General features: G+C 52.4%; 8 protein-coding genes across 8 annotated transcripts; 5 read left to right on the top strand and 3 right to left on the bottom strand.

Annotated features, from left to right (window-relative positions):
- Positions 1-592: 592 nt before the first annotated feature.
- On the top strand, positions 593-2,755 carry CABS01_02139 (FAD binding domain-containing protein; the record flags this gene model as incomplete). Its single annotated transcript, XM_060535517.1, has 5 exons — positions 593-1,103; positions 1,192-1,616; positions 1,673-2,309; positions 2,389-2,516; positions 2,585-2,755. Coding segments are annotated over 5 exons (1,872 nt in total), but the record flags the coding sequence as incomplete, so codon positions are not given.
- Positions 2,756-4,099: 1,344 nt separating this feature from the next.
- On the top strand, positions 4,100-5,167 carry CABS01_02138 (uncharacterized protein; the record flags this gene model as incomplete). Its single annotated transcript, XM_060535516.1, has 3 exons — positions 4,100-4,128; positions 4,281-4,654; positions 4,743-5,167. 3 exons carry the CDS (start codon positions 4,100-4,102, stop codon positions 5,165-5,167), a joined length of 828 nt encoding a protein of 275 aa, XP_060395821.1.
- Positions 5,168-5,965: 798 nt separating this feature from the next.
- CABS01_02137 (cytochrome P450) lies at positions 5,966-11,161 on the bottom strand (the record flags this gene model as incomplete). The annotated part of the gene is made up of 9 exons (XM_060535515.1): positions 5,966-6,566; positions 6,633-6,680; positions 6,739-7,761; positions 9,093-9,249; positions 9,336-9,838; positions 9,920-10,044; positions 10,105-10,439; positions 10,498-10,680; positions 10,741-11,161. The coding sequence occupies 9 exons, from the start codon at positions 11,159-11,161 to the stop codon at positions 5,966-5,968; spliced, it is 3,396 nt and encodes a 1,131-aa protein (XP_060395820.1).
- A 1,309-nt stretch (positions 11,162-12,470) lies between these two features.
- Positions 12,471-13,957, bottom strand: CABS01_02136 (alcohol dehydrogenase; the record flags this gene model as incomplete). Its single annotated transcript, XM_060535514.1, has 7 exons — positions 12,471-12,530; positions 12,594-12,700; positions 12,783-13,364; positions 13,417-13,515; positions 13,597-13,617; positions 13,682-13,761; positions 13,827-13,957. The coding sequence occupies 7 exons, from the start codon at positions 13,955-13,957 to the stop codon at positions 12,471-12,473; spliced, it is 1,080 nt and encodes a 359-aa protein (XP_060395819.1).
- A 583-nt stretch (positions 13,958-14,540) lies between these two features.
- CABS01_02135 (uncharacterized protein) lies at positions 14,541-14,801 on the bottom strand (the record flags this gene model as incomplete). Its single annotated transcript, XM_060535513.1, has 1 exon — positions 14,541-14,801. The coding sequence occupies one exon, from the start codon at positions 14,799-14,801 to the stop codon at positions 14,541-14,543; it is 261 nt and encodes an 86-aa protein (XP_060395818.1).
- Positions 14,802-15,782: 981 nt separating this feature from the next.
- Positions 15,783-17,853, top strand: CABS01_02134 (aldehyde dehydrogenase; the record flags this gene model as incomplete). The annotated part of the gene is made up of 8 exons (XM_060535512.1): positions 15,783-16,088; positions 16,157-16,316; positions 16,449-16,506; positions 16,577-16,792; positions 16,880-16,940; positions 16,993-17,025; positions 17,105-17,414; positions 17,567-17,853. The coding sequence occupies 8 exons, from the start codon at positions 15,783-15,785 to the stop codon at positions 17,851-17,853; spliced, it is 1,431 nt and encodes a 476-aa protein (XP_060395817.1).
- Positions 17,854-20,289: 2,436 nt separating this feature from the next.
- Positions 20,290-21,755, top strand: CABS01_02133 (uncharacterized protein; the record flags this gene model as incomplete). The annotated part of the gene is made up of 4 exons (XM_060535511.1): positions 20,290-20,325; positions 20,383-21,191; positions 21,251-21,341; positions 21,399-21,755. 4 exons carry the CDS (start codon positions 20,290-20,292, stop codon positions 21,753-21,755), a joined length of 1,293 nt encoding a protein of 430 aa, XP_060395816.1.
- Positions 21,756-22,988: 1,233 nt separating this feature from the next.
- Positions 22,989-23,809, top strand: CABS01_02132 (cutinase; the record flags this gene model as incomplete). Its single annotated transcript, XM_060535510.1, has 2 exons — positions 22,989-23,404; positions 23,488-23,809. The coding sequence occupies 2 exons, from the start codon at positions 22,989-22,991 to the stop codon at positions 23,807-23,809; spliced, it is 738 nt and encodes a 245-aa protein (XP_060395815.1).
- Between the last annotated feature and the right edge of the window lie 847 nt (positions 23,810-24,656).

The following is a 24,656-nucleotide window of genomic DNA, read 5'->3' as shown; positions in this document are numbered from 1 at the left end:
TTGGGAAATTTCACTTATTCCGAAGACAGAGGGAAACAAGCAATCCCATAGCAAGATTATCCGGGGCCCATCTGGTTGTCAGTCATAACGCGAAGTTCCCATGAACATAATTGATGTCCAATTTTGGACATTGATGAGCCTCGTCTTGCCGAAAGGGTCTTTGGTTCCTACAGCTCTTCCGCGGATAACTGCATCCAGTGATAAGATACACACCTGAACTAGCGCGTGAAATCCTGCGGCACCCCGCGTAAGGCTACTTTGAGAATCCTTCAGGAGTAATCCTGCGGAAACAACGGGAACGGTACCGTCGGTCCAGAAGGGCAAGCTGACTACCTGACAGCGTATAGCCTGAAATCAGCCCTTCGGTTCGATGTTCCGTGCCATCCGCAACACTCGTGCTGAACAAGAATCGCTGCTTACTAGTTGATTTGACAAGAATAATACGGGATACGGTGATTGGCTGGCCAGCCAGAAAGCCATTTGATGTTGTGCAGTTTGCCGCCTTGCTGCGCCCCTGCACACCGAAGGATCGGGCACGAATATACAATGACTCTGCCTTGGCGTTATTGTCATTATTGACATCAGACCAGTTCCCATAGCCGCGTCAGAGATAGATAAAGTATGTATAGAGAGCTTTTCGAATCTGATTACCTATGCCTCCAAAGACCGGTGGTTGGCGGGCTCTTCAACACGCAGCATGATTTTCTCAAAGCTCTTCCTCGCGCTTTGGGCGATTACATTGGCGCAGGCAACACCTGCATCGTCTGAGTGCAAGGCTTTTCCAGGCACCACATCATGGCCCTCGAGCAACGATTGGTACCGCCTGAACAAAGCAGTCGATGGGCGGCTCTTCAAACCCCTTCTTCCGGGCGGCATCTGTCACCCGGAGCAGCCGAACTACAGTGCAGAACGGTGCTCCAACCTCTTCACGGCTTGGAGAACCTTTGAGTTCCATGCTGAGGACCCTGTCTCGGTGATGTGGGACAATTGGACCAACTACACCTGTGTCCCCCTCGATGGCTTCCCTTGCAGCGGAGCAGGCTATCCGTCATATGTGGTCAACGCGACCACAGCGAAGCATGTCAAGGCCGCCGTCGACTTTGGTGAGTACATACGTTTTTCATGCCCAGAGGAAAAATAAAAAATAGAAAGAAAAACCCCCAAGTTCAGCTGACAAAATTCGATCCACAGCGCGAAAGAATCAAGTCCGTCTTGTTGTCAAGAGCAGTGGACATGACTACCTTGGGCGCTCCATCGCGCCAGGCTCCCTTTCCATCTGGACGCACCATCTCAATGAGATCCAGTATCACAAGGGGCAATTCAAACTCGCTGGGTCGGGAAAGGTTATACCCGGCGATGCCATCACCGCCGCATCCGGAGCGAAGATGGTTGATGTGTACGCTGTAGCAAGCCAGCACAACCGCGCTGTCGTAGGCGGTGGAGGTAAGACCGTTTCGCAGGGTGGCTTTGTGACGGGCGGTGGCCATTCCATCTTAGCACCCCATTACGGTCTTGCGGCAGATAATGTGCTGCAGATGGAGGTCGTTACCCCTGGTGGCGATCTTATCACGGTCAACGAAGATCAAAACGCCGACTTGTTCTGGGCCATGCGAGGTGTAAGTCTTGGATTGCGGGAGCTTTTGCTGTTCATCTACTAACTTGGTAATGCTAGGGAGGAGGTTCAACATTTGGGGTTCTCACCTCTGTCACAGTCAAGACGCATCCTGAAAAGAAGCTCACTATGGTTTTATTTATGGCCTTTACTGTTCCTGAGGCTCCCTTCACTCTAGACCTTGCTACTTGGGCCGCTTCTCAGCTTCCTTACCTCTCGGACTCTGGATTGTCAGGTTATCTCATGGCTACCGTGAACTCGACGCCGCCGATTCCACTGCCGGGTCTCCCAGAACGAGTTGCCGGTCTGATGGGCAAGACAATCATTCTGGATACCCAAGATACGGCCAAGATTAACGAGATCTTTCAACCACTCAACAAAACCATCCAGGAACGGTGGCCTGGACAGGTGAACTTGCTGACTATTACTCAACCGTACGACTCATTCGCGGCCTGGTATGCCGAGAACTTTGACGACGGTCAAGCTGGGGGCTCTGTCTATCTCATCTCACGATTCCTAGACAAGAAGACCCTGACCACTGACCTGGACGCACTGAAGAGTGCACTGGAGCCTATTCTTCTCAACGATGGTTGGCTGGGAACATATCTGGTCGCTGGAAAGGGTGTGAATGAAGCGAAGCCCCGCGGCGGCGAGAATTCCGTCCATCCGGCCTGGCGGAAGGCATATGTTCATGCACGTGAGTAGCCATCTAGAACAGTCTCAAGGCCAGGTGAAGGCCATATATTCATGTAGGAGAAGTCACTGACTATTCGCAGTCACCTGGCAGGGCTGGGGATACGAACCATGGGATCCAGCAGCAGGAGAGAAAGCTAGGGAGATTCTGGACGCTAGGTTCGAGCCTCTTCGCCAACTGACGCCCGATGGAGGATCGTACATGAATGAAGTAAGTTTCCCCAAACTGACGAGGAGAGAAACCAGCTAGATCAGGGGTTTTGCTAACGATTTGATCAGGGATTCCCATTCGAGAAGAACTGGCAGCAGGCATTTTGGGGCTCGAACTACCCGAGATTGTCCAAGATCAAGCGCAGTGTTGATCCGAAGGACGTATTGTGGTGCAAAACTTGTGTGGGAAATGAAGGCTGGTCGGAAAAAAGCGACGGCCGCCTCTGCAGGGTTCAGTAAATCAACAATATTGTACACCGTTGTGGACTGTTTAAATGTTACTTTGAACTTGGGCGCTCTATGAGTCCATGCATGTGTGCCCTAGAGAAAAAGAACAATTTGTCAATCTCAAGGTCGCTTGACGCGGTTTGAATCGCAGTACTTTAAGTCTTGTGAAATTTGAGAGCCTTTATGTACAGTCCTGCGTGAACGCGAACTCCTTTAGTAACCATCAAGAACCCATTGAGGTTGGACCACTTTTATCCAGTACTCTTCGGGATCATTTTGTTCTACATTCATAACGTGTGAGGATGTCGAAAGAAGAGTTCACCACTGATGTGGCTACATCTCTTGGTCGACCAAAGGCCAAGATCTTGTGTTGAGGGACTGGTCATAGACCCACTGTTTCCCCCGGATACCGGAGGCCCACTAGGCCGGCCAGCCGGTGAGACTGTTACTAAGCCAGCAAAGTCGCGACGTTGTGTTAAGCTCCGTCATATTTGCCAAAGACTTATTGAAAAGGGGTCAAAGGGGACATTGATGCATAAAACCACAAAAACAAGGCTGAAAATGGCTTGTGGCGCCAGCTCTGTGGTAAACACCTTCCTTTTGACACAAATTGGTGGCTTCGAGGTGGTCTCGGATGGCCCTGGTCTGCAGTCCCCCACTTCTCGGAGCGGTCAGCCCGGAAACACACTTGTCTGGAGGCTGGCCATCTCAACCGTTGCAACCACATCTGCTGTATGTCTCAGCCACCAAGTCTCAGAGAAAGTTCTAGACTTTTGGAAAAGTCGGTAATGCCCACCTAGAGTAGGCTGTTGATTTCACCAGATTAACGAGCCGCTTGTTGGGGTTCACATAATTGATGGGATCGCACATATTACCGACTCGTCACATGCAGCGTCAATTTGCTGAGAGAATAGTATTCAGCGATAATTCAAACGGCCGAGACCTCAACCTGTAGCAGTCGGGCCTACCGAGATAGATGCATTATTCACGGATTGAACTCCTAGACATCTCAAATTAGAAGAATGAGCAACTTACGCGCATTGGGAAACATCAAGTGACTTAAATCAAGTTCCCCGGGACTGCTGGTAGCAAAAGACGAATTACCGGAAATGTGGGGCCTTGAGTAACGGAGCGAGCCGGCCTGTGGCCGGACCACGCGGGCCCGTGAATGCTGACGTAAAGTGGCAGACGTCACAATGGGGAGAAGCGCGGGGTTGATGTACACTAAAGAAGACGAGATGGCATTCTCATATCTAGTTTATTCTTTCAAAAGCAAACATTCATGTGCAGTTGCTTTTTCGTAGCTCAGCTCAATTCAACTAGTGTGCCGGAAGAGCCAACCGATAAGTGGGCAAAATGTCTAAGCCTGGACAGTTCCGAGCCGAGTAAGTCACTCTTCATGTCGGCGGTGATGCATCTCATTCCACCGCGTTGTTTTCCCGTCAACCACCATACCAAGGTCTTGAAACCATATGTCAAGTGCAGACGAATCATGTGTATAATTCTTACAAGCTAAAATAACGCCAAACCGCCTTAGTCTCCCTGAGCTCGCGAGACATCTTCTCACGAATGGCCCTCACAAGACTCAACCTACCGCCCGCAGAGTCCGAGTCATCTTAAACAATACATGCGTCGTCGATACCACCAAAGCAGTCCATGTTTGGGAACACGTTGCATATCCGCAGTACTATGTACCCGTAGCAGAACTACGGAACTGCCGTTGGAAAGACAAGCAAGACATCCAGTCCACGGCCTATGCATCCCAAGCCGCGGCGGCAGTCGTTGAAGTGACCGTTCCTGGGCGGGACGGTGAAAACGACTTTACCACCGACCGGGCGTTGAGATTTTCCGACAATGGAGAGATCAGCGGTGCCCTAAAGGGTCTGATAAGGCTCGAGTTCGGCAGTATGGGTATGTTGTCTCAGCCACCATCGGAAGTTCCGTAATTTCCGTCATGTACCTTCGGAACTGACAAAAAACCACCTTTCAACACATACAGACCAGTGGCTCGAGGAGGAGACGCCCATCTACGTCCATCCCAAAGATCCTTACAAGCGCATCGATATTCTCCCTTCGTCGCGGCCTGTAGAGGTCAAGGTCGCCGGAAAGACCGTCGCCAAGACCAGCTTTGCCGTTCATTTGTTGGAAACTGGGCTGCCTACCCGATACTACCTGCCCTTAGCGTCAGTTGATCAGTCAGCTTTGCGAAAAAGCAAGCTCATCACCAAGTGCCCATACAAGGGCGATGCTGAGTACTACAGTATTGTGGTGGATGGCAAAGAGTATAGCGACTTGATCTGGTATTACAGGCTTCCCACGCAGGAAAGCGCGGGGATCGCTGGTCTACTGTGCTTTTACAATGAGAAAGTCGACATTATTCTGGATGGTGAACTTCTAGAGCGGCCAAAGACATTCTTTTCCTAAGTCAGGTAGTTTTAGCTATATACGAGCAAATTGTATTGCCCTTCAAGTAGTCACGGCATATGAACTAATGATACGCTTCACATTTTGATATTGAATACGCTTCACATTTTGATATGGTACATCTTAATACACGCGGCATGTTGCCCTGACGAACGTATTGTAAACGTCAAAATGGCTGCCATTCTGTTCCCAATGGGTGCTTACCAGCACCCAATCCTTCAGTCATAAATCGTAAATTTTGCTTTAACAGTGGTACGCAGACGTAGCCTTAGCAGCCACAGTCCTAGAAGCGCACGCAATATGTGATCCGAGCTGGGCGTGATATACATCGATCAATTCATCGATAGGCTGCGTCGCACAGTACCCGCATTCTCGTCCCTCGCGTCTAATTGCTGCTTTTTCAAGCCATTCCCTGCAAACAGCCGGCTCGGCGCGTCTCTTGGAGGTCGTGGCGCAGGGCATCGGTCTCGGATCGATCTTAGGCGCTGATTAGTCGTGGTCTTGGACCCTGACTGCAGCCAGAAACTCTGCTTGCCGACAGGTCAGGATCGCCGCCGACATCGTGAGTGACAAGTCGGCGGGTCGCGTTCCTGAAACGCCTGTCATGGCACATTGACAGCTACGCAGCGCGACCATGACGTGCAGCTAGCGCACTCGATGCTGTGCATCCTTCAGCCGCATGCCTTTCCGCATTGGGTAAACGCTTCATCGTCGCCCCAGACCGTTCACGCGTGAAGTTGTGAGCAGTTTGTCGACGGATGAGATCGTTTGGTAATCCTTCTGCTGCTCATCACCAATTCAAAAGTACCCAGGCATCGAGCCATACGTCCCAGCCGGGCCGTGCGCATCATAGCCCTGCGGGATGAATTCGTCCATGAAGCCGGGAGGTGCCATGCTGTAAAGGCTCCCCGGGTACACCTGCATGGCCTGAGAGCAGTCCATGGCGTCCTGGTTGGCCTGCTGTTGCTGCTGCTGCTGGTGTTGCTGGTGTTGCTGCTCTTCTGCCGCGGCTGAGGCCTGCTGCTCGAGAAGAAGACGTTCGTCACGCTCCTTTAGCTGCGAAAGAGATGCCTGTTGAGGCAGGGCTTGGTGGTGAAGCGGGGGAGGTGACATGACGGCGGGCGTCAGGGCCTGGGCGACGGAGTGAAATGCCGGAATATCGGCAATGAGCTCGGGGAAGCGGGTGAAGAAGTCCATACCCATTGTCCAGGCGTTGATGTCCGATATTCTCTGCTCGAACATGGGCGAAATTTGGTACTGGCCTGTGACGACGCTCTTTTTGTACGCGTCGCGGAACTCAAAGGGCCAGAGGAGGTGGAAGTTGGGGCCGAAGAGCTCCCAGAACTGGTTGTTGCAGTAGTGGTGTTGTCCGAAAACGAACCGTTCCCGAACACCTGGCCTAAGAGGTTATTAGAGACTGCACTCGAGCATGAATGGTGATAACCAGAGGGGTGTATTGACGTACCAGACAAAGAAGTCGATGGCATAAGAATGTGGCATCGCCTGTGATGGTCTGCAATAGATCAGCATACGTCTAAGGATTAGCACAATCAGACTGTTGTTTGACAAACCTCTTCAGGTACCAGGTGGGCAGCTTGGCATAGCGTTCCGGGGTGGGATCGGAGTGATACTGCAGCAGCAAGTGCATGGTTCGAAGGATCGCCAGCCGTTCTGTCGGTGGGCAAGTCATGAAGCACAACTCGTCGACCCTGCGGAGCTTTCTCCACAACTTAGACAACGGCCGGGTCTTCGCGACGGCATCCCAGCCTTCGAGTAGTACCCGCACGGGAATGTCCTCGTCGTTGGAGTCCTCGATCGCGTGAGCTTCCTTCGATATACGACACCGCTTCGCCAAGACCTGATTAACAGCCCGCCACACATTCACTTTCGGGGACGCTGGGCCTGCTGGGGTCCGGACAGTGACGCAGTCGCAGTGCGCCTCGGGTGGTGGCACTATGAGATTAGGATCGTCTGGGGCATCGTCCCCGTTGTCGTCCTCGTCGTCGACAAAGTCCTGGCTGTCCGACGTGGAGCTAGGTGCGTGGACGCTGGGCGCGTGTACGCTGGATGCCGGGAACCCATTCGGCACCCTGCCGACGACGGCGCCATTGACACTACCGTGGAAACCGTGGACGTCGAGGGCGGCGGGGGTTTCGGGCAGTAGGCCCATGGGTGCGGTGTAGGTTGGCGCCGAGAGCTCCGTAAGCATAGTCGCATCCCGAGAGGCTGCTGAGCCTGCTCGCGGCAGGGATGTTGACGCTGTCACGGTGGGAGGCGGCGAGCGTTGCTGTGTCGCTGGGGTTGGGCGGCTCGGCAGCACATGGTCGCGGATCGTCTGCTCGATGGACTTGAAGGTGTCGAACAGGCCGTCCCGCTCGCGCGTGACGGCGGCCAGCTGCTCCATGGCGGCCGACAGCCTCGTCGAGTCATCCTTTCGGAGCTCCTTGACCTGGGCCTCGAGCTCGGCGATGCGGTTACGGGTGCGCTCGCGAGCCTGCCTCTGGGCCCGGCGGTCGAGCTCGCGCTTCCGGATTTTGCGGGCGAGCTCCTTTTCGGAGGGACCTTGGCTGGCGGAGCTGATCCTCCTGTTGCTGCTGACGGTGTGGGGGCATCATCGTCTGGTCCATTGGACGCCATAGCTCTTTTCCCTTCTTCCTTTATGAAAGAAGATTGTGGGCAGAAAAGAGAGAAAAGAGTCAACGAGAATAAAAGCGCGTCCGCGCTTGAGGGTCCAAGTGTTTGTGCTTTCTCCTCGCGTGGTCCGCTGGTTTGGGCCCTATCTTTCCCAAGCGGATGATGGGAAAGCTTGGTTTTGTCAGCGGGAAGATAAAATATCGATTATTAGCCCGGGCACGGGTCCGGATAGTGTCGAAGAAAGTTGACGGTAGATGTGCAGAAGTGGATCGGGCGGGCATCAATACTAATGGGGAGAAAAGGGGACCGAAAGACAAAAGGAAGCCTACTCCTTGAGGTTTAATTAACCAATCGTGTATCGAGACAGACAGATAGTCAGAGGCAGCAGAGACAGGGCTTGGACGGGCATCCCGGCCACACCTCTAGACAGGCATTCGAATACAGATACAACAGTCTGAGAATATGGTAGTGTAGCAAGGAGGGAAGAGGGGTGGACGAGAAGTTGAGAAGAAAGACCAAAGAATGTGGGGTAAAATGCGGCCACCCTTGCTGTGCTGTACAGTGACACTTGCTTGTCCTGCAGCTCTCTCTCGCGCTCTCTCTCTCTCTCCTTGCCTTGTCTCGCCTGCCCTGGTCTAGCTGAGCTGGGAATCCTATGTGACATTGGGCTTAAACTCTGCCATCGGTGGCTTTGCGTGGCTCTGATAGAGTTCGGACGCCATAGCTCCGCACGCAATTTAGCCCAGCAGAGCGACAAATCAGCAGTTGGGAAATGGTGGGAAATGCTAGCCCGCACCCTCCACTTCATCGCATTGGTCTTAGAGTGTCTCAGTCGCAAGAGTCGACAACTGTGCTAGCACTCCGAGATGGATTTCCTAAGCAAGCCAAGGTCCAACGGGGGCTAATTAGCACTACTTCGACATTCCGCGGATGCCGTGTCCGGACGGAACTTCTAGTCTACTTTTCTCTAAGAAACCTACTAAAGCCTTACCATCCCCTGCAGACCCTTCAGCTCGTTTAGCCACACCACGCCTTGCGCCCTATCGAAACTCGATTCCGAGCTGCCAGATTTATCAATGCGTAAAGTGGGTTTTTGTTGGCTTTGCAACGTCGATTATCAAATTGCGATATGTCACTGGATACCTCGGATACCTCGCCCACATATTAAACATGGCTTATAAGACATTCCAGCCTTAGCAGTCTTGTGTTACCTCCAATCGTCACATCTCTCTCACTCATTTGCTAAGCTGTCACTTTTCCCGCCTCCCTCACTTTGAAAATCACTTCCAACTGCGGCAGCGACAATGTAAAACCATCCTTTTTGCCATCAATAAACGCTTCCGCCTTCTGCCCCGGGGCGAATGCAACATCATATCGGTTAATGATTTGACTGGCGCAGTAACGGATCTCCATCAAACCCAGCTGCTTTCCGACGCAAGAGTACTTGCCTGCCATGATTCATCCTTGTCGTCAGCTCTCACGTCGCACCGATCGGCCCAAAAAGGTGGAGGAGGTAATGATTTTAAGTGCTTACCGGTACCAAAGGGAACAAATGCGGCAGGGTCTTTGGCCAGATCGGGCCGGGAGGTCCACCGCTCGGGAATGAAGTCGTTTGCCTGCGGGAACAGGCGCTCGTCTATTTGTTTTTCGCCACAGTCAGCAAGCAAAGTCTTGTATGACAGACGCAGTTCATCAGCCGAGACAACGGTGGAGGATGAAACAGTTTCTTTTTGAGACTTGCCTCTGAACATGGTGTGCGTAGGCACCTGGATGATTGTATCACCCGGAATAAACGTCCCGTCAATATCTATGCCCTCGGGCGGGGTCATGCGCTGCACACCCGACGGGACAGGAGGATGAAGCCTCAACGTCTCGTCGATGCAAGCCTGCAGATACGGGAGCTTTGACAGTGCGGAGTGTTCAGGCTCCGCATTCTGCGCAAAGTAGTCGTCGATCTCCTCCCTTAGGCGTTGGTAGACATCCGGCTTTTGGGCTAGCTCGAAGAAGAGACAAGTAAGGGATGCAGCTGTCGTATCACTTTACGAATTCGTTAATACAACGTCAGCTGAATTGACCCAGCACCATGGATATCAAGGTGGGATGCGAGACATTACTTACCTCCCTGCAACGATGATAAGATACGCGTCGCCATATAGGTTGAGGGTGTCCTGCCAAGTCGGGTTCTTGAGGGATTGATATTCCTCCAAGATCCATGAGAAGACATCTGGGCGGTCAGGGGGGTTCTTGAAATTGATGACAATTAGCATGCAGATCCCTCGACCCGGGTCAGCGGCAGGTCATACCGCGATTCTCTCGTCCACCTGAGATGTGACAAATTTCCAGAATCGCTTGTTATTTTCGTTCAAGATTGGCGTATTTTTGAAGATGGGGAAGAGCCATAACATATGACTGAACATGCCAATAGCCTGCATATCTTGATGCAAGGAAGTCATAAAGTAGTGCTTAATGCCTTCCTTGAGCATGCCAAAGGACTTGCCGAAAGCCAAGTCTCCCATGACATCGAAGCTGTAAAAGTTGAACCAATCTGAGATATTGAATGGCTTTCCCTTATTCTTGTCAATACTTGCAAGAAGCTGATTGGTGTAGTCGGCAACCCGGAACTCATAGTCTCTAAGCGCTAGACCTCTTGTTAGTTGTGAAGCCCCAAAACGTCTCTGGGAGAAATATTGTATTACCTTTCGAGCTGAACCCTCGATCCCAACTCTTGCGCCTTTGTGCATGCTCTTGCTTGTCTCGGACGAGCTGCAATGAGTACATGGGATGCAAGACTCCATACCATGGGCCTTTGGTGCACGGTGAGCGATTCGAGTGGATTGGAAGAACGGCCTTTGGATTGTTGATAGACAACTCGGTCGGGCCTTGAGGCATTGAGATCAGCATTCTTCATCGGTATAGTAAACTTGGTAAGAGTTCCTTACCAATTCTCACAATGTCGCCATACTGTTCATGGAGTTGTTGAACCTCGGTGTACATGTGCAATTCCTTGACTGCTCGTGAGGTGATCCACAGATTCGAGAGCCTCGCTAGGAACGGTCCCTTGAAGCCGTTGAGCCGGTGGAATGCCGCACGGTACACGAGTAAACTTGTGTAGATTCCAGCAATGAGCGCGGCCGTGAGAGAACCAGCTGTCTTGAGCGCAGCCGCATTTGTCCGGAAGGTCTCAGGAGCTCCCCGGGAAAGGGCCGCCGTCAGCAACCCAATACCCAGTGTGAAGTTCCTGAAGAGTCTGGTAGTAGCTGTATCCCATTCCCCTTTGCGGAAAACGAAGACATGGAGCTGAGTGCCTAAAATGAAAAACAGCCCATGGGCCTGAAGGATCTGGAGGTTGGTAATTGCCATTTTTTTGTGTCTGTCATGCCAATTTCTGGCTCCGCTTCTGTGTTGTTCACCACACAAGAATTGAAAGAGAGGAGGAGAGTTTCTCTTTTGAGAAAGCAGATAAGGATGGGGCCGCTCTCAAAGGCTTGGTAAATACTATCTGGATGTATTCAAATGCAGCTCTTCGACAAATCGAGCGAGGCGCATGAGGCAATCACTGCGTCAGAACGCAACAGCAGCTATCTAACAAGACATCCCGACTTGGCGTCAGGAAGCAAACAAGACGTGTCAGAAAAGACCAATTACCAACAACCCAATTAGGAACCCAATAGCTCAACGAAACTTCGAGTCAGAAAAACTGCCACCCCATTTCGGGATGGTCGCTGCAGGATCACGATCAGCACTTGACCATTCACATGTGGCTGATAACTCATCTGGCCTGATTACCCCTAACCCACGCCTCAGAACCCGAAGCACCATGTAGAGGCCCTTTGTGGTCTCAGTGGCCCGTTGCAGAATGTGCCTATCCGCCAGCCATCATGCGAGAAGTCGACTCAGCATCTTCAACGGTTTCTGACTCGACAAGTCCGGGGTAGAATCTTGTGCCCACGGGGTTCTGATCTTCCCCAGCGCGGGGCCGCGTCCGCGTGTCGGTGGAGTCTGGGGAAGAGCTGTCAGAAAAAGAAGTCTCCCCGTTTCCCCGCGACACCATCATGGATCTCGGGCTTCTGAGGCTGGAAGTCTGGGGAAAGATCTCGATGGGCCTCTTGTTTCCCCCCGCTGTTTCCCCGCAATGGGGTTAATTAGCCCGACGGGACCAAAACGGGGTGGCGCGAAAGATGGTCCGGGGCCGCGTGACCCTCGACGCGGGTTGCCGACGCCATGAGCCGAGCTTGCCAGCACAGCCCAACAGCTTAATTGAACTCTATCGTCTAGCTCGTCTAAGCTGTCCCGCAATCTCGGCATATACTGTGGTTAACAGGAGTTTACCCCGGTTGTTCGCGAGCCGAGTCGGCACTTGTAGCACTCTCTCTCGTGGCACTCTCGTGGCACTTATCGGGCTTGTCTTGAGTGGTTTGTCAGTCTTTGGCAGCCTGTAGCTATTGACCACATCCCTAGCGCTTGGGTGGGATTTTTCGAGCTTCCCAATATTTGGTACTAATTTGCAACACTATACGGATCGATCTTCCCAATACACCGCGCGCATTTTATTCTCGGTCTCTACTGAGATTCAAGCGAGAGGCTAAGTGACATGAGAAGTGCACAGTAAATGTCTCATGGTCATCATAAATTGAGAGTATGTACAGGAATTATGATAATGTGTATGCGTCTACTTCAAGTCAATCACGACACGTCCTTGGATACCCCCAGATTCCATCTCATTGAAAATCTGTGAATTGCTGTGTCAGTATGGACATCATCAACTGAGAAGTGTAGAAAGAGATTAAGTTACCTTCGTCAAGCTTCTCATTCGTCGCAGTTGGAAGTGAGTTTTGATGTTGCCTTGTGCTGCGATCTCCAGACATTCCTTGGCTTCCAGTCTGTTACCAGTCTTGACACCTGCGGAGCATCCAAGTAAGCATTCGTGTCCACAATACACGAATCACATGTCGAAAGGACGTCATAACGAAGTCAAACATACCAAAAATAGTCAACTCGTCCACAAGCATGGGTTCGACGTCCGCGATCGCCGGGCTGCTGTTCTCGGGAACACCCAAGCACACAAGCTTGCCCCTGAACCCGAGCCACTTTGGAGACTGCACGTAGGCCTTCTTGTTAGACGAGCACATGAGCACGATTCTCGCCCCTCCGCCCGTAATTTTCTTAATCGCTGCCGTGAGGTCCTCGTCGCTGGGGTAGGCCGTGAAGTCAACGAATTCCGTCGCCCCAAGGTCGCGGCAGAAGTTCTCCTTGCTGCCGATATCCATGGCCAAGACGCGGCACCCAATCACGCGGGCGTACTGGATAGCGAGATGACCGAGGCCCCCGCCGGCTCCCACGATGACAACCCAGTCGCCATGACGGGCGTCTGCGCGCTTGAGGGCTGTGTAGACGCTGATGCCGCCGCACATGAGAGGGGCGGCCTCTGCTGAGTCGAGGCCTGCGGGGATGGGAGTGACGTATCGTGCCGTCGATATGCAGTACTGTTGGAATGTGCCGGGGGTGAAGTAGCCAGAGAGTTTAACCTGTGCGCATGATGATTCGCCGCCTTGAAGACATCGATCTAAGATGCCGTGTTAGTGGAGGTAGGTTGTGTTAGATGATCGTGACCATACCGCAGTTGAGACATGCATCTGCCGCGTATTTGATTCCCACCCTATCACCGATTCCAGGTGATGTGACGCCTGTGCCTACGGCGACAACCTCGCCGACTCCTGGGAGAACATTAGTGACAATTGAACTCAATCGGGGGTGTGATGGAAGACTCGAAAGTCGACGTGGAGTTTTTGACGTACCCTCATGGCCACCAACTTGACCTATGATACTTCATGATTAGATCCTTGCTTAATGAGTCGACAAGGCGAATCAGATGAGACGTACCTTTTGGTGTAGGAAATGGGACCGATGAGAATGCATTCATGCAAAAGCCGTAATCGGTATGACAGACACCAGAGTATTGTCTGCAGTAGTAAATAGCGTGATCAGTAATTGAACTTTGTGATATTGAATAAAGGCGTCAACTCACAGCCGAACCAAAACCTCCCCGGGGCCAGGCTCCGGGATCGGTAGTTCTACGACCTCCGTTTGGGTGGTGCCGGGCTCCGTGTATACAACCGCGCGGTTGTGGTTGCTTTCGCCGCCCATGATAGTCGCCATAAAATTGCTCTACAATCTCAATGTGCCTTTGGACTCTTTAAAATTCAGATGGGATTTGCGAGGGAATGCATGTCGTTATATTCTTCAAGGAGGCCGGGCGGGCGCGCGCACGCGGCCACCCGGCGACCAGAAACGAACCCGAGCCTTCTGGGTCAATTGGACCGAACCATTCCCCCCTCCCTCCCTCACACACTTTGTACACTAGAACGCTGGCCGGCCGGCTTGCCTTAGCTTCGTAAAAGCGAGCCAGACCATCGGGAACAAGCTCTGTTTGCTCTTTTTTCGCCTGCTACAGCCTGCAACAATTGCCGAAGCCGTGGCACGAGGTAACAGACTCTGGCGGAAATACCCCCACATGCATCTCATGCCGGCGCCGAGCCGGCGGGTCAATGTATCGATTGTGAGGGAAGACCCAAGACCTGGGGGGAGCATTTCCAGCCAACCATTAGCTGTGGGAAGCTTGACTCGACCTTGAGTCTGTCTGCATGACCAACCTTGCAGGAGGGAGGGCGAATCCTCAAACGCAGCGCGAGGCGAGCTAAGGTGGACAAACGGCGGTAGCACGGCGCAGATAGTGGTCGAGTCAGACCCTCTTTCTCCAAATGCACCCGGCTAAGCAACACGATCGGTTCAAGCACAGGTCAAACTTCTGCCTACCTACGGGGAAATAGGTGCGGTTTGGGATCCAGCTGCCAAACGCAAAAGGAGGGGTTGAAAGCGGCACGTTGCCGACCAAAGTCGTCTGTTGTCTTGCGTCTCCAACTTTCTTCCCCCCTTTCGTCACTTTAGAGAGACTACTGCGGGCAACCCGCAGCACGAGAAGCAAGAGAGTCTGTGTCAGCATTGACAGCTACGGTAAACATACTGTGGAAGACGGCAATGCGTCAACACTACGCATACCTTAATGCTCTTCATATGTACACTAAAATGGCTTACATAACGCTACATAACGGTACGTACCAGTGCCCATTAAGCCGATCAACTCATCCGCGTTTCAACACTTGCCCCGTCGCGGCTTGGCTTGGCTGAGTTGTCGATTGTAATGGTGCGGCGCGGGGCGGCAGGTTGCGGGTTTGGGTGGCAGTTGAGAACCTGACCGAGACACACAATGGAACAGAACCAGTTCCCGCCACTTCAACATCCTACTCTGACTCCAAAACGGATACAGCGACAGGGAGAACTGAGGAGTAATACTGTAAGAGCCACGCAGAGCGAGGCAAAGCTACCCATAGTGGGAGCCTTGGCCGGGTGAGCTACCCCAAATTTGAAATAGCTCTGGACTATCCCCATACAACCCCGGCTTGCCCGCGGGGCCACGCTTACTACGCTCCAATTCTGCGAGTAGTCCATGTCAATCAACAACGGCCATCGTGACATCGAAAACGGAGTTCTAGACGACGACCCTCGGTCTAGGACATGGCATCCCGGTAACGTGCCCCGGTTGTCTCTCCACGTCCCCCTCCTCGTGCCCCTCCACTGGTTCGTTGTTCCTCATAATGCGATTGTGAGCAACCCAACCGACCCCTCCTTGCCCCCAGAAGAGAGAATCAGGAGAAGGGGGAGGAAGAGAAAGGTCGAGAAGGCAAAAAGTAGTCGCTTTCGCATGTTCCATATCCAGTGGCCCCCTCCCTCTACTTCTTCTCGCCCTGCGTTTCCTTTTCACCCGATCATCTGTGCCAGTCAAGTTTCCAAAATCAGACCCTGATACTTTTTTCTCTTCCCATCACATTCCACGGACCAGACCGCCGCGTAACTTCCCGCACCCAGACCAGGGCCCCAAATCTCATCTAGTCTTCTACAATCTCATTCCACACTGTCGCCCATCATGGCCACGAACGGCACGTCCAAGCTGGACTGGACCAAGTTCTACAACATCATCGACGGTAAGCTCGAGTCGACAAGCAAGACGAGGAACAGCCCGAACCCATCTACCCTCGAGGCCAACCCCGAGGTTCCTCTCTCAACACCCGAAGACGTCGATAGAGCCGTGCAGGCCGCCAAGAGGGCTCAAGATGCCTGGTCCGAGACACCGTACGAGGAGCGCCAACAGGCCCTCCTCAAGCTCGGTGAAGCTCTCGAGGCGCACGCTGATGAGTTTGCGCTGATGCTCACCAAGGAGCAAGGCAAGCCTGTAAGTCATTGGCGTGGGACCGTGATGATCTTGGAACGAGTCGTGTTGACATCTCACGCGTCGCACAGCTTCCTTTCGCACAGTTCGAGATCGGCGAGGCCGTCAAGCACTTCAAGGGAATGACCAACCTTCCTTTCCCCGAAGAGGTTGTCGACAACAACCCCGATCGCCGCGTTCTCACGAGATACGTCCCCTTGGGCGTCGCCGTCGGCATCGTTCCCTGGAACTGTAAGTCGTACCACTCCCGTAGTCTTGGTCGATCAACCCGCTAATTTATTACGCCCAGTCCCCATCCTCCTCGGTATGCCTCCTCCAATCTGAAGCGCCCAGCGCAAGTTTCCAACTAACACGACTCGATAGCTTGCGGCAAGATTGCCCCTGCCCTCGTCACCGGCAATGCCTTTATTCTGAAGCCTTCGTAAGCTCCAGATCCGTTTCTGTTGTCATCTCATACACACATGCCAGGCACTGACACCGAGTCACAATAGTCCTTTCACACCCTACTGTGACCTGAAGCTTGTCGAGCTGGCGCAGCAGTTCTTCCCGCCCGGCATCTTCCAGGCCCTCAGTGGTGATGACAACCTCGGGCCCTGGTTGACCTCCCACCCTGGCGTGGACAAGGTCAGCTTTACTGGTTCGACGGCAACCGGCAAGCGTGTGATGGAGAGCTGCAGCAAGACCCTGAAGCGCGTCACTCTGGAGCTGTAAGTGGACGATTGGGATGAATCTTTTGCGTCCCGCCTCTCCCCGGATGGCAGTGTGGAGTTAGTCGCTGACTCGTGAAATCGCAGTGGTGGAAACGATGCTGCTATCGTCCTTCCTGATGTCGATGTCAAGGCTGTCGCGCCCAAGGTACGTCAATGTATGCGACGAGATTTAGAAAATTCAAGCTTACGTATCACAGATTGCCATGCTGGCTCTGTACAACTCTGGCCAGGTACGTAGGAGTTGATTGACAAAAGTCCCATCAAAAGAGCCAAAGTCGTACAGCCGCTGACATGACACAATTACTATAGGTCTGCATCGCCATCAAGCGCATCTACATCCACGAGGCGATCTACGACGAGCTTGTCGCCGAGATTGCCACCGCTATCAAGAATCTACCCGTCGGTGATGGACAGCAGGAGGGCACAATGCTCGGCCCCGTTCAAAACCAGATGCAGTTTGAGCGCGTCAAGGAGCTCCTCAAAGACATTGAGGAGACGAAGCTCAAGGTGGCCGCGGGATCCACCGCGCCCGCTTCCAACGGCAAGGGCTACTTCATCACGCCCACAATGATTGACAACCCGCCCGATAACTCGAGGATTGTCGTCGAGGAACCTTTCGGTGAGTTCATGTTCTCCCGCCACCCAAAGTGAAATTAATGCATGGGCGAACTCAATCGCTCAACCCGTCATTGCCCCTCAATCGTGCCGCCCCTCCTTTTTGCAAATGAAAAAACATTGTTCTCCACCGAGGCTAACATGGGGGTATCCCAGGTCCCGTCTTCCCCGTCCTCAAGTGGAGCGACGAGAAGGAGGTTATTCACCGCGCCAATGACACCCTCATGGGTCTCGGCGCTTCGGTCTGGTCGAAGGACGTTGAGAAGGCACAGAGCGTCGCCAAGAAGCTTAAGGCCGGCAACGTCTGGATCAACACCCACTTGGAGCTGCAGTACGATGCGCCATTTGGCGGTCACAAGCAGAGCGGTATCGGATACGAGTACGGCGCTGGCGGTCTGAAGGCGTACTGCAACGTGCAGTCCATGTTCATCACAAAGGCATGATCTCTTTTTTTAAACTTATGATAACCCCCCCTGCATATGCGTTCAAACGATGTAACAAGAAATAAAGATGTCTAAACTCTAAGGTGCTCCTTTTTGTGGAACTTGTACGTTATCAGTTGCCTCTTGAGTAAGCTAGTGATGTGTCGACTGTCACTGTTACCGTCTTTGGGTTTCATCGCCGCGCTTACTGTTGCAACTTGCGAAGAAGGTCGGCGTTATTGTCTCGAAGCATCTCTTTACGCCCGATGAGCAGCGCCTCGTGGAGTGCGAATCCTTCGGTCCAGACCAGAATCGCATTTCTTTCGTAGGCAAATCATTATCGGACATTTAATGGAGCTATTATGGAGCTCTTAGTTCGTTGGTTGCGGGAGCCGGCGACTTATAACTGCTGCCTCGCGGGTGGGCTCATTTCTCCAAGGACCCTTGAAGATATTTGATGCAATGCACGTAAGCTAACGCGCAAGGACGGAGATTCTCCGCTGTGATATTCGCAAGTTCGCCATCTAAGTGCGGCGATAGTTCCGCAATTGGCAAAGTGGGGTCTGTCAGGTCTACGCTACAGCGAAGTGCAGATTACTCAATGTTCAACAAGTTGCAAAGACCAAAGGTCCAGGAAAGGCTGGGCAATCGGCAATTGCATCCTTCGCCAAGTTTTGTGAATCAATCCACACCGGTGACCGACTGCGTAGCTATCCACACCGACCTTGAAACCATGAAGACATGTTGCGTTAGCGGAGGGCTTTCCGAAACACTAGAGGCCACGAAAGCCAAGCAGCTCGTTTCCTCGCATATACTTCATGACATATATCTCCAGACAATCCACCCATGATTCCCCAAGTTTCGACCGTTGCGAAGCCATGCTGAGCTTGCCAACTGAGGCACGAGTGGGACACACTACAATGATAATTCTAGCAGCTACTCCGCAAAAGACACCCTCACCAAGGACGGTTGTCTCAACTGCTGGTTAGATGCTCAGATCGTGTTCAATAAGGTCGAAGTCTTTGGTTATGAGATATATTTTTTTCGATGATCCTATAGTTGTGCTTATTTATGACACTCATGAATTGTTGTTCAGAAACATGGGCATGAAGCACATCAAATAAGGTAATTGATGCTATTGTTACCACATTTGGGACATCGCAATTCAAACTATGTATCTGTAAGTTTACTAAAAGAACTTGCACCATAAAGCTCAAAGTCCAGCCGACTTCTATTTGCGGTCTCCAGATTGACACCATTGATCTCGGCGCATACGATCATGCATTCTTTTGTTGTTTAACGGACTAGAGGGACTAAACGAGTTTCAACGGAAGAACGAACAAATAGCAAAATTATTGTAGGTATTTACGCGAAGATAAAATTTGCTATGAGATCAATTGTCCGCAATCCCTTACGCAGGTACGGGTAGGTTACTAGGTTTGAGATGGCTACAAAAGTGAGCCGTGGCAACAATAATGATCAATCAACAAAGAAACAGCCGAAATAAGCATCTCCAAATTTTCATGTTGTCTGAGATGCCCTTGGTCTTATTCAAGTGCGATATGTAACTGGCACTCTATCCAAGACCAGATCATCTTGGTGTGTGGGGTGTGGCTGTGCGGTGTAGCGTCCGCTTCTTGACGGGACGGCGCTTACATCAACGCGCGCGGATACGGAGCACAACTCTGGCGAAGGATGCAGGGATGGCGCCAGAAACGCGCGACTCTACTTTCAAAAAACAATGAGATTGCTGTTTGTTCGTTATCCTGATTATGCTAGTGGAATGGGATAAGCCTGGGTGCGCTGGGATCTATTCAGCCGGTAGAGGGACTGGAGCTTGCTCGGGCGGGCGATGAACGCGGTGCTCAGCCACACCCCTCGACTGACGTTTCTTTCTTGCTCCATTTGCCATCATAAGGGTTATTCCCGGAACATAGCTGGCAGCGGAGAATGCACACTGAAGTTGACGGCCAATCTTCATGCCAAAAGACATGCAGGAATTGTGCTTACGACAGGCAGCAGTAGCAGCAGTTGTAAGAAGCATCCTATCACTGCGGCGCCACACCAAGTCCGTCCGTCATCCTCCGTTTTCACCGGAGACCGATCCGGCTGACGGCTCCGCTAGCCCCCAGCTACAGAGAATCGCCACGGACGACGGAGATGGCTGCAGCCGTATCGGACAAGCGATCGTACGTTGCTTGGCTCGATCCCGCATCGCAGCGGATAGGTGCAAATTCACGGAACACGCAGGTCTTGTATAAGATTAAGCGACTTGGATGGTGAGATGAGTTTAGTTAGAGCTAAGGTCCATCACAGAACACACTGACAGCACCAGACATCTCTTGATACATACAGAATACGTAGCGATCGGCATTTGAGACCGACTTTTCACCAGGACCGCCATAGACGATACCCATTTTCCTTACTTAATCAAACACTTTAGCCTCAACTTTCACAATGACTCAAGTCGCTATCATTGGAGGCGGTCTCTCCGTATGAACGGTCTTAATCTCTGATACCTATTCATGTCTTGACTTACCATTCTCCCAGGGACTCACTCTCGCCCTTTACCTTCACAAGAGTGGCATCTCCTCCGCAGTCTACGAAGCCAGGCCCAAAGACTTCGTCTCAGGCGGCAACATCGCCCTGTCACCCAACGCCCTCCGCGTCCTCGACCACATTGGCGTTTACGACACCCTCCGCCCCCAAGGTTTCGCCTTTGAGTCCGTCGCCTTCCTCAACGGCCGTGGTGGCCTCTTGGCCAAGGTCCTTAACGGCAGCTATGAAGAGTACAACTATCCGGCCCTGCGCATCCGCCGCACCGTCCTCCGCGGCGAGCTGATCCGCCAGCTCGAGCTCCTCGGGGTGCCGATCCACTACGAGAAGAAGTGCGCCGGCGTTCGCGAGGAGACAGATACCTCGGCGACCGTGGAGTTCGAGGACGGCGAGACCGTGACGGCCGAGTTCGTCATCGGCGCTGATGGAATTCACTCGCGCGTGCGGTCGTTTGTGCGCCCTAACGGCAGCAAGCCCGTATTCCAGGGCCTTGCTGGTATCTCTGGCACCTTCAAGCTCAGCGACTTGCCCGACGTTGACACGGATATGCACTACCCCTGTATGCTTTTCGGCGGCAACGGCTCCTTCGCCGTCATGCCGGCGTCGGCGGACGGCGATGAGGTTAGCTACTTTGCGACCTTTGAGGTTGAGGAGCGGCCGCGTGAGGACTGGGCGGCGCTGGACGCCGACAAGGAGACACTGGCGAAAATGATTAAGGAGAGGTTCCCCATCGATTCGAGCTGGCCGGAGGTGGTTCGCGCGCTGTGCCACCGGACCCCGACTGAGTCGTTGACTCTCTGGCCGTGAGTAACATGATGATCAAACGCTATGAATATGAGTATACTGACGAGAAGACATGTAGCTTCTACTTGCTCTCTGCCAAGGAATCTTGGTCCTCCCCGAGCCGCCGAGTCCTCCTCATCGGAGACGCAACTCACGGCATGCCCCCAACTGTAAGTGAACCACCACCACCAGTAGAGGATGAAAATATGCTGACAGCTTTCCTACAGGGCGGTCAAGGTGGCGCGACTTCCTTTGAGGACGCGGAAACCCTCGCATACACCCTCGCTCACATCAAGGCGCCGCTCTTCAACGACAGCGCCCGCCCGCAGGTCATCCAAGCGTGGGAAGACCACCGAAAGGACCGCGTGTCCAAGATTGTGGACTTTACCACCCAGAACGGCGATCTGCGCAAGACGTCCACCTCTTTCATTCACCAGTGGATCAAGGAGATGACCATCTGGGCTTACATCAAGATGGTCGGTCCTCACATGGGCTGCAAGTGGATGTACTCGTACCACGGGGAGAGCGTTCGCGCTGTTCTCGGCCGCCTGGGAATCGACGAGTCAAAAGCGAAAGCACAGTGAGGGGGACTGAAGGCATGGAGCGGAGGAGGCGAAGAGATGGAAGAGTTTCCACCTGTTGGATGTTCACAACTACCCTTTCCTTTGATCTCTTGGCGTTTGTCATTCCATAGACTGTAGAATTTAAGTATCAACATCTTCACTGAACAGTCGGCTTCTATCTGTTCCAATGCTACCGACAGGTTGCAAAGCTACGAGACAAGACCTTGGGCACATCCCTTTCTGCGAGGCATTGGGAGTTACTTTATCTTTCTCAGAGCACCAATTGACCATCGTTGAGAAGCGCTAGATCTTTTCTCTTCTCCTTCATTCTCGGATACAAAGTAGATGTACGCCCTCTCGTCATATGTCACGAGGCACAGACAGCTGCCAAAGCGGAGTACTTCAGATGGTTGCAATGAGGCACCTGCAAAATCATGGCTAGCCCGACTAGCGCAGGCCTCGATGCTACCTCACCCTCCAACTGCTGGAGTTGGTGGCCTTGCATTTCTTCGGCAGTTACCTATTGCGCCTGTGCTCGAGGCTGGAGCTTTGCAAGCCTCGGCTTGAGACGCTCTTTGATGTCGTCCCATGTGTTTCAAAGACCGATGTTGGTGTTCTTCTCCAGCTTTTTGACATGCATCATCCGACTGCATACGTCAGAACCCGCCAATGGTTCATCTAGTCTCTGGCATTAACTCTAGAGTAAATACTGAAATACGACACAGCAAGCTCTCAAAACTAGTAACGGCTGTACATTGCGCCCTGGATTGAACGTTGCCCCTGAACTCATTCGGGAATCGATGCGGGGTGATCCTACTTCAAGGCCCTATAGACTCAATTATCAGGTATATGCCCTAGTTTAAGGTGTAAAGCCGTCCTGAAGCGTGCAAACAGACGTGCCTGTTGATGGCAGATGACAACTTCAGCTCGGTGAGCCAATCGCATGCGTTGCCCTGGACTATCAACTCGACCCATACCTTGGAGCCCTGAGAAACCTGCAAAATCTCCGTGAACATATATTCTAACCTTTGACCTGTCTCTTTTTGAGATGAGTGTTTGCATCGCATCTGCTTTTTATATTCAAGTCATTCGTTCAATCGAACGTTTCACCAAGAGAAATCATCCGAAATGTTGCTCTCACTTCCAGCCTGCCGAATGGCATTTGTCCTCGCCTTCCTTGGCATGCAGACTGCGTCCTTAGTTCATGGCCTTCCTGCATCGGAGACCGACGTGCTCACGACCGACTTGAAACGAATGGCGCTAGGCTTTCCAGATCTTGAGCAAAGACAAGATATTCCCGACGTTCTGGCGAAGTTTCCTTCTGGTCCACTGAACCAATTTCTCAGAATAATCAGCACTCTGCCAGCAGGCGCGGCAGCTCTCGACGCAGTCGGACTGGTCTTAACCCCTCTCCAACAGGGCCTCGCGGATTCTGTCGGCATCGACACAACGGAGGATGACTTGGAGGAGAATACAGCGTGCGCCGATATCACCGTCATATTTGCTCGGGGCACCACTGAGCCCGGCAACGTCGGACTCGTTACAGGGCCGCCATTTTTCGATGCTCTCAATCAGCAGCGTGGGGCCAAAACCGTTTCGATCCAGGGTGTCGAGTACCCCGCGACCTTTGCTGGGTTCAACAAAAATGGCACCGAGGGTGTCCCAAGCATGTAAGTTTTCCAAAAGATATCTTTCTCGGGTCGAAGATAGACCAAGCATAGCAAGAGGCGAAAGCTTACTCTAGGCTGCTTAGGACGAACTTCATCAATGAAGCTGCCACAAAGTGCCCGAATACCAAAATTGTAATGTCAGGCTACTCCCAGGGTGCTCTGGTTGTTCGGAGCACTGCAAACACTCTTCCGGTGGCTACCATGGCCAAGATCAACTCTGTTTTGACATTTGGAGATCCTGGCAACCCGAACGCCATTACGGGCGCTGAGGGCAAAACTAAGATCATCTGCCATGAAAATGATGCTGTTTGCAGTGGAGGCTTTATCACTGTTGACCATTTGACGTATGCTGAAGATGCGGACGCTGCTGCTCAATTTGTCTTGCAGATGGCAAGTGGTAAGTAGAAGACCTATTTTAGAAAGAATAGTCTATGAATGCTAATGAGGCTGACTTCTTCTAGCGTGAGCTGAGTTCTATTTCGACATGGCTGTGTGAAGGGCGACAAGGCATGCTCGGATGATGGACAAGCTCGCGCTCTACTACCTTACTTGTGCCGTTTCACCACGTCTCATTTTATTTTTGCATGGTGTCGAAGAAGGCTGTATTATTGTTGTCAACCCGCTCAAGCTGAGACTATCGTCTCGAGGACGAAAACCGTTGCGACATTACTATAATAGCCCTCACAGACGATGCCTCAATTGACACCAATCCAAAGTCTGTGTCAACATCTATTAGCCTTTTTGCACGAGTCAACCAGCCACTATGGTGACTGAATACAAACGTCTAATAGAATCTCCTAAACGGGAAGAGATCGTGAAAGAGGTCGGGATGCCCCCCGCACTAAACGGCATGTAAGCGGGTCCCGAACCATTGAAGCCCCTCGATGGCCCAATTGGAGAGACTTTGAGACAAGGACAGGCGATGACGCGATCCCGCGGCGCAAATCCGCCATCACCACGGTGTCACTTTTCACACGTTTTGATATGACGAGATTTTCTCAACTGCAATGGCCCGGCCATTACTTCGCGGTAATGCATTCGAAATCCCGATCCAAAGGGCCGGGTCAAATTCCTTCATGAGTTTGAAATATCTCTCCCAACCTCAAACAACATTGGACACTCAACTCGCGAATCTCCAACTCTCCAGACGGGAGAGGGGTGACTGATAAGCGACTGAGACCGTACTGGACCACTGATACCGTCTGATCTTGGCAGGATCATTGACTTATCAAATCCTCCGCCCCCTCGCGTT

Source organism: Colletotrichum abscissum, assembly GCF_030869225.1.
Source record: "Colletotrichum abscissum strain IMI 504890 chromosome Unknown Scaffold_4.1, whole genome shotgun sequence".
Classification (NCBI taxonomy): domain Eukaryota; kingdom Fungi; phylum Ascomycota; class Sordariomycetes; order Glomerellales; family Glomerellaceae; genus Colletotrichum; species Colletotrichum abscissum.
The sequence above is the reverse complement of the archived record's forward strand: the minus strand, read 5'-3'. Positions and strand labels throughout refer to the sequence as shown.